The sequence below is a fragment of the Meriones unguiculatus genome, chromosome 12 (genome assembly GCF_030254825.1).
Source record: "Meriones unguiculatus strain TT.TT164.6M chromosome 12, Bangor_MerUng_6.1, whole genome shotgun sequence".
Classification (NCBI taxonomy): Eukaryota; Metazoa; Chordata; class Mammalia; order Rodentia; family Muridae; genus Meriones; species Meriones unguiculatus.
The window spans coordinates 67,509,051-67,533,868 of NC_083360.1; the positions used below are offsets into that span (position 1 = coordinate 67,509,051).

Genomic DNA, 24,818 nt, shown 5'->3' on the forward strand with positions numbered 1-24,818 from the left:
TATTTTTTTGTCATCTTATTGTTTTCTGATGCTACGTTTTTATGTTTTTTTGTACTACATATAATGTCAAATAGAAAAGAACATGAGCTTCATTAGAAGGAGTATAGACAAGGAGGTAAGGAATAGATTTTTTATATTTCAAAACTTGTGCTAACATTGCTGTAGAATGGTGCTTGGTTCTAAAAGGTCTCTCTGAGAGCATCCAAAGGACAAGCATGATTCAGCCCATGAAAATTTTGAAACAATATGCTGCAGGTAGACATCCAGCAAATTTCACATCCTTGAACAACACATCAAGTCTATATTTTTGAAGAACAGAAGGAGGCTATTTGGAAAGATATCTTTAAATTGGCAAGAAGGGAACATGGCAGAAATAAGGTCAGAGGGAAAGTTGTAATGAGCCCTTATTTGTGGTCAAAGACTGTGCAGTTTTCCTCCTTCCTTCCTTCCTTCCTTCCTTCCTTCCTTCCTTCCTTCCTTCCTTTCTTTTCTCCCTCCCCTCCCTTCCTCCCTCTCTCCCTCCCGTTCTCTTTCTCTCTCTCAACACACAGTTAAGCTATTGGATCGTGTTAAGTAAGGAAAGATCACCCTCAGCTTCTGGCTAGACGACACTGCACAGTGACCAAGAGGAAGATGAAACTAAAGGTGTAGCCTTTATATTAATATATTTGAGGAAGGACAAATGATAACTAGGCAGGGTTTTATGAGAATAGTTGTAAAAATAAGGAATCTGAAGGTAGAGCCACAAGAACACAAGAACACATCTTACATGGATGACATGTAAGAGGTAAAGAATGAAGAATGACTTCTAAAAACTGAGAGTACCTGAACAGTGTGGTACTTTGCTCTAATTTGGGAAAGTTTAAGAAAGAGCTGATCAGTAGTTTACTTTTCACTTTGCAAAGTTCAACCTGAAATAGAGCTAGATGTCTGTGTACCTGTTAAAAGTGAATGCCCCATCTTCTAGAATGTTTATTTGTGTTTTGAACTCATTTTATTCTCTTTCAGCTTTGGAAGAATTCTTTACATCTCTTGTTAAACAAGAGATGGTGAATATGCCCCGTGGGATATATCACTCTGCATTGAAAGGAGGCATCCGCTCAGACCAAGGGAAGACGGTAGCGGGAATCCCTAATTTTATATTGAAGATGTATGAAACAAACAAGCAACCTGGATTGAAACCTGGCCTGGCAGGTAAGAATATGGCATGGTGGTGAAGTGCAGGTGTATAGGGTCATGTCTTAACTTCTACTACCACGTATAATTGTAACAGGTTGCCCTGTAGGCTGCTGCTAACATTTGCACACAAGTGGAAAAGTTACAACAAACAACCAAACTTGAAAAAGATTTTGAAAACTGTAGAAGCAAAGACAGATAGCTTCAAATTCCAAAATGGGCAGAGTATTTTAAACAGTTTTCCTCCCTTTGAGCATATTCACTAGAAAAGTGAATATGGCTTTAGACTTGATCTAGAGCTGGCTCAGGCAGAGGTCAAGTCTGTTGGAGAAAAAAGCAAGCAATGGCCAACAAATGTATAGACACAATTTTAATATTCTTAGCCATTAGGGAAATGCAAATTATGACTCCATTGAAATTCCAGCTTTGCCCTGTCAGAAGATCCATTATCAACAAAACAAACAAGAAATGCAGATCAAGGCGCAGAGAACAAGGGATGCTCATACACTGTTGTTGAAACTGTGGATTAGCTTGGCTCCTATGGACGTTAGTATAGATATCTCCCAGGTGAGAACTAGAACTGCCATATGATCTTCCTGTACCACTTGTTGGTTTTACCCAAAGTAATCAAAGTTAACATATAACCCAATATACTTGCACTTTTGTGTTTATTATGTCACTGTTCACAAATCAGCCTGTGCCCATCAACATATGAATGAATAATAATAAAAAGGCCATAATTAATATACATATGGATTTCTATTCTGCCATAAAGAGGAGCAAAATCACGTCATTTGCAGGAAAGCTATATGTCATCATACTAAGTGAGTGACATAAGTCAGTTTCAGAAGGATATACTACATGCTTTCAATCTTGATTTTAAAAAGACATGAAAGTAGAGGAGACTGGGCAGAGGAAGGGTGCTAAGAGGAGGTAGGAGCTACGAGGTGATGGTGGCATAATATGATCAATAAGATGTTCATTCACAGAAATGACACAGTGGACCCAATTATTTTATACAGTGAATACACCAATAACCATAGTTTAACATTTAATTTGAACTACACAATAACAAAGACAAACCATATAACAGCTTGTAGGATGTAGCTACAATGTTTTTCTGTCGACTGATTGGTTGATTTTGTATGTGTACATAAGTCTGAACAAGTGGAATATGTGGGGGAGAAGCACAGTGTGTATGTGAGTGTATTCACCCATGTGTATATGTTTGTGGAGAGAGGCCAGAGAAGGACATACTTTGTCCTTATATATTACTTTCCACATTATCCCTTTGAGGCAGAGTTTCTCGCTGAACCTGGAGCTTTGCTACTAGCAAGCCCCAGAGATCCTCATAGTTCCATCCACATAGCTTTAGAACTACAGATATCATGTGTATACTATGATTGGGTTGTGTATATGTGTGTGTACGTACTTGTGTGTGTGCATATGCACACATGTGCACACCTGCTCACTCACTAGAATCTAAACTTAAGTTCTCATGCTTTTACCCAAGGAGTCATCTCTGTAGCTACCCCAGTGGCTTTTAGAGGGAAATTGTCTTAATTTGTTTTCTGTTGCTGTGATAAAACACTATGGCCAAAGCAAACTTAGGGAGGGAAGGTTTAGTTCACCTTAACAGTTTATAGTCTGTCACCAGGAGAAGTCAGGGCAGGAACTCAAGACAGGAACCAGGAGGCAGGAACTGAAGCAGGGACCACTGAGGGTGCTGCATGCTGGCGTGCTTCCTGTGCCTTACCCAGCCTGCTTTCTTGTACCCAAGACCATTAGCCCAGGGGCAGCATATCATAGGCCGGGCACTCCCTCATCAATCCTGAAAATTAAGGAAATGTCCTACAGATTTTGCTCCAGGCCAATCCGATGGAGGCATCTCCTTAAATTTGAGGTAATTCCAGCTTGTATCAAATGTGCAAAAACCTAGCCGGCACAGAAATGTATACTTTCAATGTACAAGAAACAAGGAAAGGAAACCAAATTTCCCTTTGAAACCTTAGGAAAGAATAACAAATCAAGTAAAGGTCATAAAAATCTGTGACCAAAGACATAAAGATACTCAAATGGTGAAGATTTAACACAATTTGTACATACAGAAGGCTGAGAATGCCTACAAGAGTAACAACAAAGGAAGTGCTACTTCAGATCATAGTGCTCAGAAAGATAAATGCTACAAAGAACTTTCAGGCAATATTCTTCAAAAATTAAGTAAGATACAGAAGTTTCCAAGAACATGAAACTCACAGGAGAAAGACATTATATGAACAAATTTATATTTTCTGGGGAACTTTATTCTCTAACTTAATAGTCTTCCTACAAAGCTTAGGTACAAGTGGCTTCTTGATGAATTCGTCTAAAGTTCATTGAGAAAAAGGAAAATAGTACTAAATTTATACAGGCTTTAGCAAGAATGCAGAGAAAATGAATGCTTCTTTATGGGACCAGCATAATATTAATACCAGAACTTGACCATGATTTTACAAGACAGGACCTACAGGTGGAAAGATAGGGTGGGAGGGAGGTTCGCTTAAGCAATGCATGTGAATGGTGAGACAGAATTAATTTAATGTTTCAAAGCCAACATAATTAATTGTGTTAATTTAAAAGGCTGCTCAATCTTTTTTTTTTAACATTTATTTATTTTATAATGTATACAATGTTCTGCTTCCATGTACACCTGAACGCCAGAAGAGGGCACCAGATTTCATTATAGATGGTTGTGAGCCACCATGTGGTTGCTGGGAATTGAACTCGGGACTTCTGCAAGAGCAAGCAGTGCTGTTAACCTCTGAGCCATCTCTCCAGCCCCCTCAAGGCTGCTCAATCTTTAAGTATACTCAAATGTGCAGGAAGAAAATCTGAAAAATTTAGCAAATGTTCACGATGCCAAAAAGTCTCTTAATAAAAATTCTGTATAGATGGAACGTTTTGTTCTGATAACGAACAACCCACTAACTACCAACACATACTTGTAGTTACTCCTGGTGTCTGATACTGGAAAAACGTACGAATGTTATCACCACTCTTCCTCAGCGTTAGACTAGACGCCATAGTTGGTGTAGTCAGCTGAGGAAAAGAAACCAAAGTTACAGGATTAAAGAACCAAAGCATTCCTTACTTGCAGATGACATGATTGTATTCAGAGACAATCCAAAATAATCGATGGCTAATTATTAGGATTAATCGTTGAATTCTGTTCAGCAAGCTGCTGCATATATATCTATACAAAAATTAATATAAAAGTAGGTTGCATATTTTATACGCTATATTGAGTAGAAAATGAAATTTAAAAACTATAATAGCATTATAACTATTGACTATCTAAAACAAATCAATAACCTGTATGTTCTCAGCTACAGATATTATATTGAAAAAACAATAAATGTAGTGATGTATGTTTATGGGCTAGAAGGCTGCATACTCTAAAAATTTAAGTTCTCTTTAAATTAATATAGAGATTCAAGTAAATCATAATCAGTACAGTAAGTTTTTGACAGTTAATATTATAATTCCAAACATTGTGTGGAAATACCAAAACCCAAGAATAACCAAGAGCAGCAGCAGCAATGGAGGAAGACATACATTACTAGATATCAAGAAGTATATAAACTCACAATAATTGGTATTAGTGCAATGATGCACAGGCTAACCAAAAGAATACAGTGTGAAACATGCATACATAGTCAAATTATGTTAATTTAAAAGGCTGCTCAATCTGTAAGTATACTCAAATGTGCAGGAAGACAATCTGAAAAATTTAGCACAAGTTCATGATGCCAAAAAGTCTCTTAATAAAAATTCTGTATATTGAAACGTTTGTTCTATACACTGTACATCCATACACTAGATGTATTGCAGTGATGTGGAGAAAAGCCATGCTCCCTATAATGAAAAGTTCTACTGTGTTTATTTCTATTTATTCCCGTGTGTCTGTAGTGTGTGGTCCATGTATACACATGTTGTGGGTGCATGTGTATTCCCATGCATGTGGAGAGAAGTGTTTTCCTTAGTCCTCTGCCTTCTTATCTGAGTGAGGGCCTCTTGGCTGTATCCACACACTGGTTGACCCACTGCGCTCCAGGGATCCACCTGTCTCTGCCTACCTCTTGCTTGGGTTCCAAACACATGCCACCATGTGTTTACCATGTCGGTACTAGGCACTGAGCTCATGTCTCCACATTTGTTCAGCAAGCACAGAACTGACTCTGCCACCTTCCTGACTATGCCACTATGCCATCTGAAAGCTCTCATTTCAAAAGAATGACAGACACATTGAAGATGTATTTATGATGTACATACCTGATAAAGGACATCTGAAGAATGCACAAAGACCTTTGGCAACGTAACAAAAGTCGCTTAATCGAAAAACTAGACACCATTTGAGTTGACACTTGAGTGATGGTGGAACACCCTCTTATCTTCAGCATTGACTGCAGCTCACTGCAGTGGTTAGTTTCTCCAATGAAAGAGGGGCTCAACGCTAAACCTTGAGTATAACACAGTAATTACAAGGCCGTTTGACAACCTGACCACCTAGCAACTAGTAGCAGCTTCTTCCATTGAGTCTGTGACCTTCCCAACCATGCTCTCCAACAGTCTCTGACAATTAAGGGTGTTGGGGGTGGTGTCATTTTCCTTAGTGGTGTAGCCACTGATAAGTTGCCCTTGCAGGAATAATATCCTACCCGTGCTTTGGCAAAAAACTATAATTAGACTCAATGGATCACATAGAAAAGGGAGATAGGAAAATAGAAGGAGGCTTGTTTGGAAGGAAGGTTCCAGCAGGAGATAGATGGGGATGAGAAGGGGATTGGGTAGAAATGACTAAAATTCACAGTCCAACAGGATTTAAAGAGAAATTTCAAATGTCCAGTGAACATTTGAGAAGATAATCAACTTTAACATCAGGAAAAAACCTTGAAAAACTATAAGACATAATAAAAAACTATAATAAGATCACATTCATACTGCTGAATGCATAAAAGATGGAAAATTCTATGTACATTTGTTTAGTCCTATGGTTTCACACACGAGGATTCAACCAACAGCAGATGAAAGAAGTATTTCTAAAAGTTTAGAGTTGTATTGAACATATGCAGACCTTTTCTTGTTATTTGTGCCCAAACAACAGAACACAGCCAACTGTTTATGCCACATCTGATGTCTGCATTGTATTCATTATAAATAACAGAGGTCATAAGAGATGCAGAAGGAAGTGAATAGGTCATATGCAAATACTAGGTCACTTTATATAAGGGACCTGAATGTTCATAAATTCTGCTAACCGTGGGGGCTTTGGGACAATTCCCTGTGGATACGAAGCAATAGCTGTTGGTGAGGTGACCAGGACAGCTGCTTTGAATAGAAGTTCCTATGATATTTTGAAAATTGTGAATAAATTCCTATATAATTCGGGTTTTAGTTTTACAGAATGTAACTTGATGGGTACTCCCAGAGACATAAGTTCATAGTAGTACTCTTTGCCTAGCATTTAACTCAGGAGCTATCTAAATGCCTGTTTGCAGTAAAATGAGTACAGAAATGTTACATATTCACATGAAAGAATATGATGTAAGAATGAGTAGATTACAATTGCCAATAAGAGTAAAATGATTCTCACGACAGTGAGGGTGAGTGAAAGAAGTCAGATATGAAAGTATCTTCATAGTCTAATTTCATTCATAAAAAGAACCTGATAGGCGAACTGGCTGTTAGAAGTCGTTCTGCCCTAGGAGTGGGAGGTGCTACAGGAAGGTATGCCTAAAGGCTTCTGAGATGTACAGTGATTTCCTTCTTGACTAGGGTCCTGCTTAGACTCGTCTTCCCAGTGTAAAACAATTTACCAAGCTATGTTTATAAACTGTTCACTTTTCTCTGTCATATACTAAGAATAGATGTTGAAAATGTTGTAGCCTGTCTATTTTATGTCACCTTGGTCCTTGAATATGTCTTTTCCTTGACTCAGAATTACTGTGTTTCCATAAGTTACCTGGGGTTTCTCTAAGTGACCGCTCAAGTACTTTACTAGCTTTGTTGGCTTTTGATTGATTTGCGGCCTACCTTGTGCTGGAAGTTCAGTTGAGAACTCGGTTAACCAAAGTTACAAAGGCAGGGAAAAGGAACAACCAAGAGCCTGCTGGTGCTCATGTGAGGTCAGCTTGTTCATGTGTAGGCATAGACTATGTTAACAAGAGTTGACACAGATTAATATGTGCACAGACTTTTTTGCAATGAAACTTTTTTTAGGATAAAGCTCAATTGTACCAATGATTTGCAAAATGTGAAATGAATGAAAATTTTTCTTTTTTTGTAAATATTTACACTGATAGATATTAATTATAAATTACTTGTAGATAAGTTATATTTTAAATGTTACTTTTTGTATCCCATCTCTTTTTCCCTTCTTTTGACACTTACACCAATATTAAAATATAATAATTAGCTCAACAACTAATGTTTACATTTATAAGTTCTCCATCCAGATTGGCTGAGTGTGTACTGCTAAGAATATAATTTACAATTTTTGTCATTGAAAATGCTCATTTCGAGTTTCTTTCTTTTGAAAGGTGGCATGCTGTTTTGCTATGATGTTGCCATGTATCAGAATAAAGATGGCAAGCCACTGAATCGGCTGATGGCCAGTAGAGGGCGAAGCTTCAAGCAGACAACACTGGCCCTTGTCCATGAAGTAGGTGCTGTTCTGACTCCGTCGGCCTATTTGTGTTTTAGTGTTCCTCCTTTGCCTTTGTTTGTATGAACTGAGTTTCTTTGGGAGTTTTTTTTTTTCCTTTGCCATCATTATCACAGGTTGCTTTTTAATGGCTTCCAAAACAGCTGACCAAATAGGATACTAAGTCCTATGTTTCTGCAATAGATAGTTGACACTTCCGTACTGCTCAACAGAATTTTTAGGGAGTAGACTCTAAAGAGGTTACTTCTTTACTTATTTCAGTTATATTATTTTACATTGTTTAGATTGAATTTTAACTTAAGGAAAAAGTACTGCTCATTTCTTTCTCTTAAAAAATTGGTTATATGTGTGTATGTTATAGCATACCTATGCATGCTCTCTGTGGGGAGAAACTCGGGTTGTCATGCTTGGCAGCAAGCAAGTACCTTTACCTTTGGAGTCATCTTGCTGTCTCCTGCAAAGTACTTGAAGTCTTTTCTGGTAACAGTGTCTCTCATTCAGTTAAAGAGAGAGAAATCTGGGAGGAGTAATGTTTCTCTGAGGTAAAAATGTTTAAACAAATCAGAGGAAAACAGGTCCTATCTGTATCTGTTATTCCCAGTCATCTCTTTAGTTAGCATGGAAAAGAAAGATTTGCTACCTTTATCATCTTAAGCTCTGCATGTAGGTATTTTTAGGACAAATCCAAGTTTAAACTTTGAAAAGTTATCAGAACAGAAATTTTTAAAAAAGGTGTGGGCTAGTAGAAGCTGTGTTAAATTTAGCTAATGTACCAGAAGCTATGAGATATGCTCTACATATGAACAGAGAAAGTATCTGGATTAAGATATTTGTAGCTTGTGTTAGAGAAGGCCTAGAAAATCTCAGAGGGATGGAAAAATGACAGTATTATTTGGGAGTCACTTAGAGGGAATTTTGAACAAAATTTGTGAAATGTATAATGGGATTTTAGTTCAGATTCATTTCCCATGACCCAGCAGTTAACTATGTGTGCTGTTGCTGTGGAGGTTAACTGCCTTGCTAACTGAGTTCGTTTCACGTAACCATATTATGCAGCTCACAACTGTCTATAACTCTTGCTCCAAGGTATTCAACACTTTGTTCTGGCCTCTATGCATACACATGCATGCCTGTGAACACAGACAGACACACACACACACACACATACTCTCTGTCTCTTTCTTAGGGGAGAAAAGGCAGAGAGGGAATGATTCATTGGTTTCTCAAGCTGTTTAACCAGAAATAATGAAAAATTTGAAGAACTGACTAATAACAATTGCAATAATAGCAAATTATAATTAGCTTGTACCCTTTAACACTACTACTGCATATACAATATACATACCTTATGTAATGTGTTTCAGTTTGCTGTTTGTTGATTTTTTTTGATGGTCCAAAATGTGTATGGCTTTAGTAGAAACAGTACTTTGAATTTTCATTTTTCTAGCAAAATGCAGAACAATGCTGTCTCTTGATTCTGTGCAAGGGCAGCAAACTGTAGCTCAGCCAGGCACATGACTGCTGGCATAAGCTGCTGTATTTCGCAGCGTGCTACTGTGTGGCTGGGCTGTGACGCCTGCTAAGTTAGCCTAATTAAGCACATTTTCAAGTCAGGGCATTTTCAGTTTGTAACGTTTTATTAGGACATGACCTCAGAATTACAAGCAGAGGAGCACAGTATATTCATTCATTTAATCTCCACATCCACGTTCTGAGGTAGATCCTGTTAATCTGTTCAAGATCATAAAGCAACTAAGTGGAAAGTCTGGAAATTGAACCCTGGAATTCAATTTCAGTTTGTTACTGTGGAGCTTAGCAACTCAATCAAGTGAATTTAAAAAAAAAATTTCTTTATTAAGTCCACAGCTTTTACTTATTCACTTCTTGGCTCTGCTTTGGCATTTCTGATATACCAGTACCACCACTTTTAAGACATAGAGCCATTATTAAATAAAACATGGATTACTTGAATACGATAACTCAGAGTTACCGAGTAAGGACTTAGGGGCAGGTGGTGCATACAGCATAGATACACTGGGCAAAGGAATGCATCATGTCTTGAGCGGAGCAGCACAAAGTTTCAGACTGTTTATGACAGCATGCAACTTCAAACATGCAAATCATTTGTCTATGGAATTTTTCAGTTTAGTTATCCGACTGTTGACTGTAACAGAAACCACAGACAGAGAAACTGCAGTTAAGGATGATCACTGCACCCTTCCAGGTCAATCAGAAAACATTTAAAACCTATCTATCTTGACTCTTAGCTTTTCTTCTTGTTCTGCCTTCTTTTGTTGTTGTTGTTTTTGTTTTGTTTTTCTGGGGTCTGTTGGGCATTGTTTTTTAGAAATTTCTTCAAACCTTGCTTTGTGTCTCTGGAAGTTTGTCCTGAGGGGTTCATTTGTTTATAGGTTTACTGGGTCGTGGACCTTTGATTTGCGTCTGGTTTTTGGTGGTCATATAAACATTTTCATGATAATTCCTCACTAAATTACTCAGATATTTTTGTGTTGTCATCTGTTTTGTCCTTGATGTGGAGAAATGGCTAAGAGTGTGTTTGTTGAGGTGTTTGGTAACTGCACATAGAACTTGATGTAACGCTAGTAACCTATTTCCCAATGGCTGTCTCCTTGTGGATGCTCCTATAGTATACAAGAGGTCTGTGTTTACATCCCTGGCAGGGACAGGAATGTTAGCTTTACAAACTGTAGGTATTCATTTCTGTACTAATGAATGGTAGTCAGCATCTTTTTATGTGATCTTTTGTAATCCTTGGTTTTCCATGATGTGTCTGCTCTGATCTTTGCACTATGTTTTTTTTTCCCCTGAGGATTTGTTTCCTAAAGAAAGGACTTTACACATTCTGGATAGAAATGGTATATCAGAAATGGATTTTGGAAATGTTCTGTACCTAATTCTGTCATTTTTTAAAAAATGACTGTATTTGAAAAATCAGATTTTTAATTTTGAAGACTCTAGATTGTCATATTTTTCTTCTTATGACTCTTTTTTGTCTGAAGCAAGATTACAAGAATTTTCCTTTTCTGCGTAATTTATCTTTTATTTATTAATTTTTAGAGTAAATGTATAATTCACTTATTTTAAAACCCCATTTTATATACATACTCAAAAATCTATGGTTAACTGGACGTGGCTGCTGGCCCACAGGGTAACATTTTTAAGGTTCATCCATGTTGTAGCATACACTGGCTCTGCACTGTTTTTATGGCAGACCCATATTTTACTGGGTAGGCACACCACATCTAGTGCCTTCACTAATCAATTTGTAGTTAGACTGTGGTTTCATGTAGGAGTTTTACACTTTATAGTGTGCATTTTAGGCTCTGCTCCATTAAAGCATAATGTTTGTGTAAGGACTGATTGTTTTTGTTGTAAATACATCCTTTACTTGGATCACCTAAGTACTTCTTTCAAAAATCATTTCTCCCACTTCCCGTGTTTTTTTCTGTTCTCCCTCCCTCCCCCCCTTTTTTTTTGAGTATGTGTTTTCTATTTCTGTTACTGTGATCTGTATTTTCGCCTAAATCCTATAGCCTGATTACTGTCAGCTAGGAATATGCCCCACAGTGAAGTAGTATGACTTTTAATTCTAGGCCCTTTGCTCTTTGATGTAAACATAAACACAGCTTTAAGATATCACATTCCTACCTTGATGTGGATTATAAATGCATCAGTTCCATATGCCGCTTGACAGGAAACTGAAATCTTGGGACCACAGAGTCTCTACACTCATGAACAAAGTACATCTTTGTAGTTCATTAGGTTAACATTTTGTTTTCATATAAATCTTGTAGGTGCTTTGTTAAATTTAGAAACCATTACATAACCCTAAGTGTTTTGCCATGAGGATTAATTCTATTTGATTTTCTGCTCATTGCTCTTGTGTAAACACAATGATTTGCTTCTCTACCTTTACTATAGCTGAATAGCAAGGCTTGAGGTCCCATAGTCACACTTATCAAATATTTTTCATTGTTGCTTTTTAAAAGATTATCTGTCTGTTTGCCTGTCTGTCCATCCATTTGCCTATCTATGTATGTATCTATTTATCTATGTAAGTATGTATGTATGTCATCTATCCATCTGTCTATCTATGTATCTATGTTTGTTTGTTTGTTTGTTTGTTTGTATATATCTATCATTTTCATGTGTGAGTGTGCATGACTGTATGAATTTATATGTACCACATTTGTGCATGGCCACAGAGGCCAGAAGAGGGCAGCAGATCCCCTGGACCTAGAGTTACAGGCCACAATGAGCTTCCATGTAAGAACAGAATCCAGTTCTCTGAGAGAGCAGGAAGTGTTCTTAATTGCTAAGCCATCCCTTCAGCCCCTCTTTCTTCTTTTTTATTTGCCATATGAGGTTTAGAATAAGTTTGCTGGTATAAAGTTTTGGTTAAATCTTTCTATTCATGAGCATCAAGTATCTCTTCATTTATTTGACTCATGGTTGATTTTTCATAGTTTGTAATTTTTCTCATGTTGATCTTATAAATACTTTCATAGGTTTATAGTCATACATTTCATTTTGGGCGATATTACTACTGTCAGTTAACCTCAAATTTTAATATCTATTCCCTGTAAATATATAGGAAAGCAATTATGTATTAATCTTGCATACTCTAGCTTTGCTGAAGTAAATAATTTCTGGGTCTTTTGGCTAATTTGTTTGGATTTTATATATAAATACTTACATTGTCTGTGGCAGGGGCAATTTCCTTTCTTCTTTTCCTTCAGTATATTTTATACTTTGTTTCTATCACATTGCATCAGTAAGGAGTTCCAGTATGAAGCTGAAAAGGACTGCTGAGAATTGACATCTCTGCCTTGTTCTGATCCTAAAAAAATGCACTATTGTGTATTCTATTGGCTGGGGTTATTGTATAGACTTCCTTGTCAAGCTTAGACTGAACCTTGGTTAAACTAGTTGGAAGGTTTTGCTTTGTTTGCTTGTATTTTTTTTTAATCATAAACAGGCTTTGAGTTTCTCAAGTGCCCTTTTCTGCATCTATTGATACTGTGTGTGATCTCTGTACTATATATTCTCAAATATTGATCCAGTCTCACTGGATAAATACCACTAATTATGATGTATAAATTGTTTTACATTGTCAGATTCAATTTTCTCATGCTTTTAGGAAGTTTTGTATTTATGTTTATGGGAAATATTGTTTTGTGGATTTCTTGTCAATGTCTATTTTCAAACTGAGAGTAACAGTGACTTCATAGGAGAGGAAGTATCTGCTTCTCTCTTCTAAAAGAAATGTAGGGAATCAGAAAGATCACTTCCTTAAATGTTTAGTGGTAGTTAGCCATGAACACATCTGAGACTTGTATTTTCATTCAGAAAGGTTAATAACTGTTTAAAATTTAATTTTTCTTAAAAGGTATAGACCTATTCAGATAATGTGTTTTTCATGTGAACTTTGTGCTTTTCAAGCAATTGGTCTTTTTATCTCGGTTATTAATTTGATGCATTCAGTTGTACACAGTGTTCTTCATTACCCTTCTAATTTTTTATAGGGTCTAGATTTGTATCTTCTCTTTATTTCAAACACAATTTATTTATTTTTTCTCTGTGTTTTTTCCTTAGTCTGTTTGGTTACAAGTTTATTGTTTTTATTTAATGTTTCAAATAACTAGCTTTCTGAGACTGACACTCCACCAAGGACCACGTATGGATATAACCTAGAACCTCTGCTCAGATGTAGCCTGTGGTAGCTCAGTAACCAATTGGTTTCCCATAGTAAGGGGAACAGGGACTATTTCTGACAGGAACTCAATGACTGGCTTTTTGACCTCCCCAACCCCCAAGGGAGGAGCAGTCCTGCTAGGCCACAGAGGAGGACTTTGCAGCCAGTCTGAAGATACCTGATAAAGCAGGGTCAGATGAAAGGGGAGGAGGTCCCCCCTATCAGTGGACTTGGAAAGGGGCAGGGAGGAGATGAGGGAGGGAGGTTGGGATTGGGAGGGAATGAGGGAGTAGGATACAGCTGGGATACAGAGTTAATAAAATGTAACTAAAAATAAAAAAATAAAAATAAAAAAACCAAAAAACCAAATAACTAGCTTTTAGTTTTGAATTTCAGTGGTTTCTATTCCAATTAATTTTTTATAATATTTGTTTGTGAGGTGGAGGCATATATGTGTCATGGAGCATGTGCAGGTCATAGGACAACCTGGTTCTCTCATTCTACCATGTGGATCCCAGGAACCAACCTCAAGACAGGTTTATCAGCACGTATGTTTGCCTTCTGGGTCATCTTGCTGGCCCAATTTTAGCGGCTGTTGCTGCTGCTGCTGCTGCTGATAATGATATTTTCAAGACAGGGTCTCACTGTGTTGCTCTGGCTGTCTTGGAACTCACTATGTAGATCATACTGGCCTCAGACTCCCAGAGATCCATCTGTTTTTGCCTCCCAATCCATGCTGGGATTAAAGGCTGTAAAGCATGCCTTACCAGGGATCAACATATACTGTTGCCTTCCTGCTCAGATGGAAAGGTGTCCTAGGATTTGGAAGCCCAGAATCCATATAGCTCTGAGGGGAGAAGTTGTCACAGTGGAAGGGTCTCCTGAGACAGGGTCCCAGGAACCACACAGCTCTGAGAGGAAGCCTCCTTAGCAAAGGTGTTGCAACTCCCAAAGGAGGGTATCCCAAGCTGAGCTGAGGAGCTGAGGAGCCTCAGCCCTGCTCCACTCCTTCCCTTTATCCCTTCTCTTCATTGCTTCTTGGCTTCTTCTGATGAGAGAGTCACACCAGGCTGCAAATCTCATAAAAGAGATTTATTGGGAGGGTCCAGGGTGTGGAGGAACAAGTCCAGGGTTGGCTGCTCCTGCTTCCAGGAGAGGACAACAGGGAACTTGAGCAGACACAGCCTTTATATAGGATTTCTTAGCAAGTGGAGCTTTCTAGGGCAGAGATTTTCAGGGTGAGGAATGACGGGATTTCAAGTTCTGAGCTTGGGGGAATTCAGGTGAACGCTCCTGTTCAGATATTGGTGGGTTTTCCTGCTCAGGGGTTGGTGACATTTTGTTCAGACTTTCAATCTAAAATTAGCACAATCTGGCAAGGGTCATATTCAAGGGTTGGAGATACCTTTGTGACAGTTACAGAGAGAGGCTGTAAATGCTGTAAAGTGTATTAGAGAGGCCTGGGAGAGTGGCCTGGGTACTTTCTTGCCTTGAGGGTTTATAAAGTTTACAAAGTAGACAAAGTTTACAACAGGACTCTGCAGCATTCCCTGCCACTTGAGTAGGTATGAATGGCCAACATATACATGCCTTATTTATTAGCATTATCATTGTATCTTTATCCACACTCACTTTTGATTTATGTGTGTCATTGTATTTAAAGTAGTGTTCTTTTCTTTCTTTTTTAATATTTATTTTATTATTATCATTTATGATAATTTATTCAATTTGTATCCTGGCTGTGGCCCCCTCCCTCATCTCCTTCCAATCCCACCCTTTTTCCCTCTTCTCCCCCATGTTCCTTTCCTAGTCAACTGATAGAGGAGGTCCTCCTCCCCTTTTATTTGACCTTAGCCTATCAGGTCTCATCAGGACTGTCTGCATTGTCTTCCTCTGTGGCTTGGCAAGGCTGCACCCCCAGGGGGAGGTGATCCGAGAGCCTGCCACTGAGTTCATACCAGAGAAAGTCCCTGCTCCCCTTACTAGGGAACCCACTTGGAGACTGAGTCTATGGGCTACATCTGAGCAGGGTTTTTAGGTCCTCTCCATGCATGGTCCTTGGTTGGGGTATCAGTCTCTTCAGGGTTCCCAGGGCTCAGTTTTTATGTCTCAGTTTTAGGTCTCCTTTTGGAGCTACTGTTCTTTCCAGGTCTTTCTATCTCTCCCTTCTTTCATAAGATTCCCTGGACTGTGCCCAAAGTTTGGCTATGAGTCTTAGCCTCTGCTTTTATACCTTGATCAGTAGAGTCTTTCAGGGGCTATCTTTGGTAGGCTCCTGCCCTGTTCCCTGTCATCTCCTGCTTCCAATGTCTATTGTGTTTGTTCTTCTGAGTGAGGATTAAGTGTCTTCTGTAGGGTCTTCCTTGTTGTTTAGCTTCTTTAGGAGTATAGATTTTAGTATGTTTATCCTCTATTATATGGCTAATATCCACTTATGAGTGAATATATACCATGTGTGTCTTTCTGCTTCTGGGTTACTTCACTCAAGATGATCTTTTCTAGATCCCACCATTTGCCTGCAAATTTCATGATTTCCTTGTGTTTAATTGCTGAGTAGTATTTCATTGTGTAAATGTACAACAATTTCTGTATCCATTCCTCAACTGAGTGACATTTGCATTGTTTCCAGCTTCTGGCTATTATGAATAGAGCTGCTACGAACATTATAGTAGGTATATTTGGTCTTGGTTTTTGCTTGACTTTTAGCACTGTCTTTTAACTAGTTCATACAGAACATTGACTTTCAAAATAATTGTTGCTATGGTTTAGTTAATATTTACTATGTTGTTATACTTTTCTTTTTGTTGATTGTGTCCTTTACTACTAATTTTACTGTCTACTCTTAGAAGTTTTATGTGACTCCATTTTCTTTCTTGTTAGCCTAATTTTACGCTTTTTTTTTATTGCCTTAGAGTTGACAATAGGTATCTATTAGTCAACCTGCAAGCAACACTTCAAATATTATGTGGTATTTGTATCTTGTCTATAATTATAAATAATTCCAATCCTTTCTCTTTGTCCATGGAATTTGTTAGGTTTTAGTAGGAAATATCTCATTTAGGTTCATCTGTTGAACACTTGTTCCTTTGGTGGTGACATTATTTAAGAAGGTTCTGAAAACTCTAAGAAGGTGGATGCTGCTTGTGGTCCTTCACCGGAGGTGTGTCCTTAAAGCCTGTATCTTGCCCTGGTGCCTCCTTGTAGCTTCTTCTGTTTCTTTTCTCCCATGAAGCCAACAGGGCTTCATGATCCTGCCACATGTTTCAGCTCCTCTCTTGCTTTGTATTTATTGCAGGCCCAGAATCAGCAGAGCCAATGCCATAGACTGAAAGCTTGAGACCATCAGCCAAAGTTAAACTCCTTCCCTTTTGGTTCTCTCAAGGATTTTGTTCACATCCATGCAAAAGTAACAAATACAGGGAGGGTTATTCCTGCCATTCATTTCACTTACACATAAGCATGTTGTTATTTTAAATATACGTACTGTTAGATTAATTAAGAACATGAAAATCAAATTTTATTTTACCTTTTTGTGTTCTTTCTCTAATGTTCTTCCTAGCTTCCTGTAGCTCTGAGATTTCAGTCTATCTTTTTGTTCAGTGTAAAAGGTGCTTAAAAGAAAAACTTGTCCTGAAAGGTAAGCCTTGTCTGATAGAATCTGTTTCGCCTTAATTTTTGAAGGACCATTTTCAGAGGGTATAGAATTCTACTATATTACTTTAGAGAAGTAAGGAAACCCACAGTGTTAGGGAAAGCATGTTTAGAACAACAACAACAACAGAAAAAAAAGGAAAAATTACACTTAGTAATTCACAAAAGCAGACTGACTTCAGAAGCAGCATGGCTGTTCTCTGTAAGAAACTATCCTAGGGGTAGGATTCTGGAAATGGTTTAATTGTTTTGCCTGTCTCTTTAGCATAGCAGAAGGGTAGCACTCCTTTTTTTTTTCCCAGGATGATCTCCCTGCTGGGTCATTTGATCTGCCCCACTGGAATGTTAACTTGCCATCGTAATGACACAGGAGAGTTCATTCTCTTGACCAGGCCTTTACTGTTGATCGCTATGTATATTGTATGTTTGGCATCCCTTTCCACAGACCTTGGGCATTCTATTTTTGTTTTTTTGTTGGTGTTTTCTCTTTGCTTTTCATATTTGGAGATTTCTATTAAGACATCCTCAAGTTTCGGAATTCTGTCTTGAGGCAAGTCTATGAAACACACCAAAGGCTTTTTCTATATCTGTTGTAGCAGGGCATTTGGTTCTTATCGTTTCTTTTTGGTTCTTCCTTAGGACTTTTGCCCATTGTTCTTATATGCTGTCTACCACGTCCATCACAGCCATTGTGCATTAATAATTCATTTAAAATTCCCAGACTGAGAATTTCAACTGTACTCACTATTTGCCTCTGGTTCCTATTCCTGCTTGATTCCTTGAAACATATTTTTTTTTTTTTTTTTTTTTTTTGCCTCTTAATGTGCTTTGTTCTTTTTCTGAAAACTGGACATGATGTAAAAAGAATTGAAATAAGTAGACCTTTAATCGTTTCATAGTAAGGGCATTGTGGTGATGTGGGATCATTCTTTAGTTATATAGTTAGGTCTTTTTAAAAAAAATTAGTGTGATTATAAGTTTCAGTTCCCTTTGCTGCCTTAAGGCAAAGTAACCTAGAGTAGCCATAATTTACGTTATGTCTTTTCTATATGGAAGGATAAAAGACATGGGAGTTATATATTTCCCTCCCTCCAGGTTAGTCAGCTAGGAGTCTGGCATGTTGGAGTGTGCCTCAGCACTTTGAACGCAGGAGCAGGAGAACTTCAGTTCAAATGCAGTTAGGCTTCCTCTGACGGTGTAGCTCAGAATGATTTCTTTCCCTTCCCAGATGTCAGATGTATGGTGTGATTTTTATTTTGTATTCATTGTGACAGTTTGGTCAAGCTCTTCAAAGTGGAACATACAGAGGTGTGTGGTCCTCTAATGACTGGAATTTCTGATCCACTGTTTGTCCAACTCTTTCCTGAGTGTTTAATCTGGGATTTCCTACTGGGTTCCTTGTTAGCTTTAGGTGTCTGCCTCCTGGTTACTGTTCCAGTAAGTTCTGATTCTGGGTTGGGCTGATTTTCTCTCCAGCTGTACTTTGCTCTGGGGTCTAATTCCCCCAAAGGTCTCAGAGAACTGTTAGGCACATCAGTTTGCCAGTCCTGCTTGTTAGGACGAATAGTGAGTGCTAAGCCCCTTTATGTGCCAGAAGGGGTATTTTCATATTTGACATTTATTTTGTATAGAATACTTTATTAATACTTCTCAAGAACCACGTGTCACTTAAACTAAGACTTTTCACTGCAATGGCGAAATATTTATATAAAGTCATCTCTTATAAATTTCCTCTTATTTTCTGCCATTTAAAAAAAACTGACATGTCACCATGCTATTACATGTTTGTATGGACTGCCAATCTGTGTCTGATGCTGACTTATTCTCACATGACTACCATCTTCTGAGATTTAGGTAAAACCAAGTGTCCTCTCTCTTTGATCTTTTGAATCAGGGCCCACCAGTGGTCATTTCCTATCTTTGGGGCTTCCCTGCCCTGATGGATACCTCTTGAGTGACAGTTTCCGTCCCTCGAATTTGCAGACAGTCTCATTATCTTTTGGCATTTCTGAATTTGACATGACATTCTCATCTAAATTGGGCAATGGTGGTTTATCCCGGGATGAGAATGGCAGTCACATTTCATTACCTTCTCCTTCTTGGTGATATGGATGTTAGTGCCACCCAGCCATGTTTATGCTTAGCATTAAGTAATGAGCCATTTTTCCATTTTTATTTTAGAGAAACCTTATTCAGCTCTACTAGAAGCTATACTCTGAACAAAATCTTTGGTTCTATTTCCCTTCCCCTTTTATGTAAATGATCACTATTTGGTTGTTTATGCATTATAAATTAATTTTGGTTTTCCTAATTCTTTAATTTTCTCCAAGCTGACTCATATTAGATATGTAGCCACTTGTCTGAAATATAAGAAATGCAGCCTCACCTACTTTTTCAGTTGCCCTTTGTCTTAGAAATATCTCCCAAAGGTACAAGGAGTAGTGTTCAATTTATGTGATATGAAACAACTAGGTGAAATTTGTGAATAATAGTGGGAAGAAATTATATCTGTGCCTCTTACAGATTCTCCCTAGCAAATACTGTGAAAAGTATGGTTTGCTGTGTTTTAGATACTCCATAATTACCATGTGGATGTGAGTTGTTATGGTAACTGGGTTTCCCCTTCTATTAAATAACAGAGTAAATGGTTGCTTGAGATGCAGTTGAATTGTCAGCTTTCAAGCTAATGTTATCCTGATGGGAAATGGGGCGGGGAGACAATGATGGAGGGGAGAACAGGGAGGGGAATGTGGGGGAATATTGAATGTCTGGAAACTACTTACAAAGAGATGAGGGCTTTGCACTTTAAGAAGGCATCCTCTTAAGTCCTTCCTTCTCTTACTATTTATGAGTGGATGGGGTGATGTGAAAGTTACTTTGTGGCAACAGAATTACTAATGACAGAAAGTTGAAGTCTCTTATACTTATGAACAGCAGTGCAGTAAGTGTCTTTTAGGGCCGCTAACAAGTGAAAATGCTTTTTCTTCTGGGAACACAAGAAGAATGAGTGTGGGGCTTGATATCCCTTTGTATCTCATGTAGCAACTGAACTCAAATATGTTTAATCATTTAATTCATTTCCTTTGTTGTCAAGATGGTAGAGGAGGTGGAGGTGGTGGTGGTGGGGTAGTGTCAGCAGCAGACGCGAAGGTGGTTTCGATGCTTGTGAGCAGGAAAATTATCATGCTTCATAAAGTGGATCATAAAATTAATAGCAAATATTTGTTTATCAGTTTTAACATACTGCTCTGTCTGTCTCACACTTTAGTTTCACAAAGAACCTCATCAGAAGTTTTCCTTATTTGATTTATTGTAGTCAATGAAAGGCTGTTAAAATGGGTATTATCTTTTTAATCACATGATGGTGTTTGTTCTAGAAACAGAACAAGTTGTGTGGTTCTCTTAGGCAAACATTTATGGGGAGAAATGTACTTTTTGTTCTCTCTCCTTATATTTATGAATTGTGTTTCTAAGCAGGATATCTCCATGAGCTACTAAATGCTTATAGAATATCAGACTATAAAGTTTATAATACTCCCTGTAAAAATTAACTCTTTTCACTTAGTAGATACTTATTTGAAAATAAATGTTTCTGGGCTAGAATATTTTGGACATTTACCTATAAGTTTAAAAATAATAATTATGTGTTTACTTTAGATATGTTGACTCAGACAAGTTTTTTATTTATTTGTTTGTTCTTTCTTGAGGAGGCTCTCTCTGTTCTTGACTGTCCTAGAATTCCTGTGTAGACCGGGCTGATGTCAAACTCACAGAGATATACCTACCTGCTTTTGCCTCTCAAGTGTGAGATTAGAAGTCTGTGCCACTATGCCTGGCTCTGGATTTTTTTTTTTTTTAAGCTTTGTGTTTCTAGAATGATTGAAAGTTGAATGCTAAGCTGAGTCTGGTGGTGCAGGCCTGTATCCCAGCAACTCAAGAAGCCAAGGCAGGAAGGTCACAAGCTCAGGGCCACCTAGGTTACCTTAGTAAGCACTTATCTCAAAATAAAAAGTGAAATGAAGGCTGAGATTGTCCCTCAGTGGAAAAGGGCTAGCATAGCTACCAATAGCATGTTAGGCCTCCAGTTTAATTCCTGATGTTAATATAAGAAGTTGAACACCACAATTTTATGATTACTTTTTAAACTTTACTTTGTAATTTTAATATGACAAACATATCTCTGTTAAGGGGATGTGATATGTTTAAATACTGTCAACCCAGCATGTGTGCAAAGACAGTGTTACAGACACTATAAAGGTATCCCAGAGAAAACCAGATGTGATCTCTGTGCCTTGGAATTGTCTGAGGTTACAGATGTTCATAGTATTCTAGAACTGTAGAGGTGAGAGTAATCAGCTCAGTAACTTGAAATGAGAGGAAGAGAGGGCACTGAAGGCAGAGGTGAGTGGTTCTGTAGGTCCTGTAAAGAGCAGGGAAAATGTGGGAGTTGGTTAATAGCTCAACATTCCATTTGCTCATCTACATTTTCCTACAATTCCTTCCCTTTTCAAGCAAATATTAAAAAGGAATTGAGACTACTGTATTTCCAAAGGATTCAGTGTTCTTTTTGTCAATGTGCTGAGGCTGACAAGAATTCTTAGTAGTACAAAGATATCTATGGATTTATGGCAAGAGAATCTGAAAATATTTTCTATTTCTTAAGAGGTAAAAATTCAGGTTGCATTATTTGAATGTTGTCTCTCTTAACTCTGTGTACCAAAATAGGAGTTAATGATAATATATTTTGTGAATAAGGAACATAGTTCATATAAAAAGGGAGGAAAACATTTGGAAAGAGAGAAAAGGGGTGAAAACTCAAGACCTTCTTCCTAGCTGGATATGTGGCCTAGAATATTGTTTGGTTTCTGGATAGTACAAGAGAAACCAGGTTAGAGGGCTCATTCCTTCTATTGTTGGACACAATGGCAAGGCTCTTCCCACTTCACCTGGCAGTGTGAATACTCACTCAGAAAAATGTCTTTATAATTTCTTCCAGTTCATTTCATGGTCTCAGTACCCATTATGCTGTTTAAGTATCTAATGTTTGAAAAAATGATATCAGCGGCACCAGAAGTGATTAACAAGAGGTCAGAATCAATGCCATTGTCCTCTTCTGTCCCATGTCCTATAGAGTCTTCACAGTCCTTCGTTGCAATCTATTTGTGCCCATTTCTGGCTCTCCTGCCAGCAAGAGAGCTTCTTGTGGAGTGCTGGATAATCCTTGTCATCCACAGTAGCTTGCATAGTAGGCTTTCACTAGGATAAGAGTGAAGCATACCAGAGGCCATGACAACTGGCTGTATTCAGCTGTATTATCGCCCCTATCAAAAGGCACTTGAAAACATTCTCAGAGTAGTAGGGTTTGTTCTGAAGCACTAGTTACTGTAATTTTCTCATGATTATATACAAACTTCTCCCCCTCATCTATAGGGAAGTGGATGAAAGTTTAAGGACATGGATGGAAGTGTCGATCGTTAAGTTTAGGGATGCATAAACTGTGATGCACTGTAGCTGTTCGTCTTGAGGCACCTTGAACAGTCAGAGACCCTGGGAAGACATGGTGCAAGATTGCAGTGTACTAATAGGTAGAAACCAAAATGGCTATGGAATCCAGATGCTGTGTCTGGACTCCGCTCAGAAGTAGATCTTACTGTTGACATGTATCGGTTTTCTCTTTTATACCCGCACGGATGAAAGGGCAGCTATCCAGCAGTGCACACAATTACTGCGTGTTGTGCTCGTCTGCATGCTCTTTCTGTGTGGTTTCTACACAATGTTTCTATGGCAGTTTATGTCTATTAATTCAGAAATGGTAATACTTGGAATCCAGGTTATGAGTAATATTTATTTTTATTTAACATTATTAGGGGTATGTCAGACAGTACCCTGCTTCCTATATTCAGCAAGAGGTTTTACAGCCTTTCCTTTCCCCCTGGTTTTCAGAAAAGGATTTGTATCGCAAATACTTCTTAACTTGTTATTATTGCAGGGTTTCATTTGCTTTAATTTAGAAAATTCCAGGCTTACTTTATTTTGTCTTTCCAAGATTCCAATTTTTTTTTTCTACTGGGACTATGAGAAAGATATTATTTGTGGTTCCAATCCTGGACTAATTTGGTTTGTATTAGAAAACAAACCACTTAAATAAATGGAAAGAACTGGTGTTGTTTTCCTTTTGTTCTCAGTTCTGTATATGCTAATGTACTTTTGTTCATCTTTCCCACAGGTCCATGTCCAGCATTCAGAATGGCACCATTCACTCTTTCTTCCACAGGCCTGGCTTGCGTATATGACTCGAGCTTACCATGCCATTTTACAGGTAAGGACGTCACAAGGGCCCTGCTTTGTGGAGGAGTATTTCCCCCTTATCACTAATCTTATAATAATGTCTATTTACTGTTTTAATAATGTTCTCTCTTGGGCTGACTACACAGCATCTACCACCCCAAGCTTCAAAGGTTCCAGTGAAAATCCAAAGTTCAACTGTACCTAGGTCCCCCTGGAAAGCCAATGAGTTCATTGGCTTGGATAAAGCATGGATGAGGCTTATTGACGGGAATGGGAGTAATTCCAAAGAAGCCTTACTGGAAAATCTTCCCCAACATGAATAACGGCTTCCTCATAGTTGCATAGATGAAGGCCCCTTTTCCTAGGCTTCTCCAGCCTGTATCCTCTAGCTTCTCCCTGACACCCCAAGATCTCACGTCATTAGGGCAGAATTACACATGGCTGGTGAGAAGGAGTAGCTGACTACTCAGGTGTAGTTCCCATGACCTTCCCCACTGTCTTTTCCTATTAAGGCAGGTCAGTGTTCAACAAGCCCAGCTGGATGGTCTTTAGCAGGCTGTACAGCTGACCTTGACATTCTCAAGATGAAGATTTTTCTGCCTAGAGGACTGTGTGAAACAAGAGTAAAAGCACTTGGGGAAAAATATCACTACCAAAAACACAGTGTTTCCTTTTGCTCATAAGAAATGTAAGGCTTGGGGCATCTGTCTCCTAGACAAACACCCTTCACAGAAGAGAGGGTGGGAAATTTAGAGTTGGAGATTAGGAAGGAACAAAGCAATACTGGGTGTTCTGAACGTGAGAGGACCAATGCAATCATGAACTCATAGCAGCTGTGGTTGTCTGTACAAAACCCATACAAAATCAAGCCCAGTCAGCATTCTAGCCTGGAGTTGGGAGGGGCCCATCCCCCTTTAGCTGAGGAGCTGCTGATAGTTGATTGCATTTGGAGGAAGGAGTGTTAGTTTTCTTTAAAAGTGTAGCCTCTGAGAGGTTGACCAAGCTCCAAAGGATGGCCTCACTCTCATGAGTATATCATGCAGATTGACTCAGGGGATTATTAGAAGCAAAAGCAAAGATATGAAATGGGAAAGAAGTGGTAAAAGGTGGAACTGGGAGGAGTAGGGAAGATGAGGGTGGATATGATACAATACATCGTATGGGAGACTCTAAGAATCAATAGAAATATTACATTAAGTAAAAGAAATGTAAGGCTTATGTACATAGTTACACTAAATTTAGATTTGGATATTCCTGTTTCTGAGTCCCATCCAGAGCTTACTT

General features: G+C 38.3%; 1 protein-coding gene across 3 annotated transcripts in view; it reads left to right on the forward strand.

The window, feature by feature from the left end:
• The window catches only part of Focad (focadhesin), a 315,631-nt gene that overhangs the window by 216,376 nt on the left and 74,437 nt on the right, over positions 1 to 24,818 (forward strand). For all 3 annotated transcript variants that reach the window (XM_060365822.1, XM_060365823.1, XM_060365824.1), the window contains 3 exons: positions 1,009 to 1,194; positions 7,755 to 7,876; positions 23,473 to 23,565. In XM_060365822.1, coding sequence (XP_060221805.1) covers positions 1,009 to 1,194; positions 7,755 to 7,876; positions 23,473 to 23,565 — 401 coding nt within the window. The remainder of the gene's footprint in view (positions 1 to 1,008; positions 1,195 to 7,754; positions 7,877 to 23,472; positions 23,566 to 24,818) is intronic.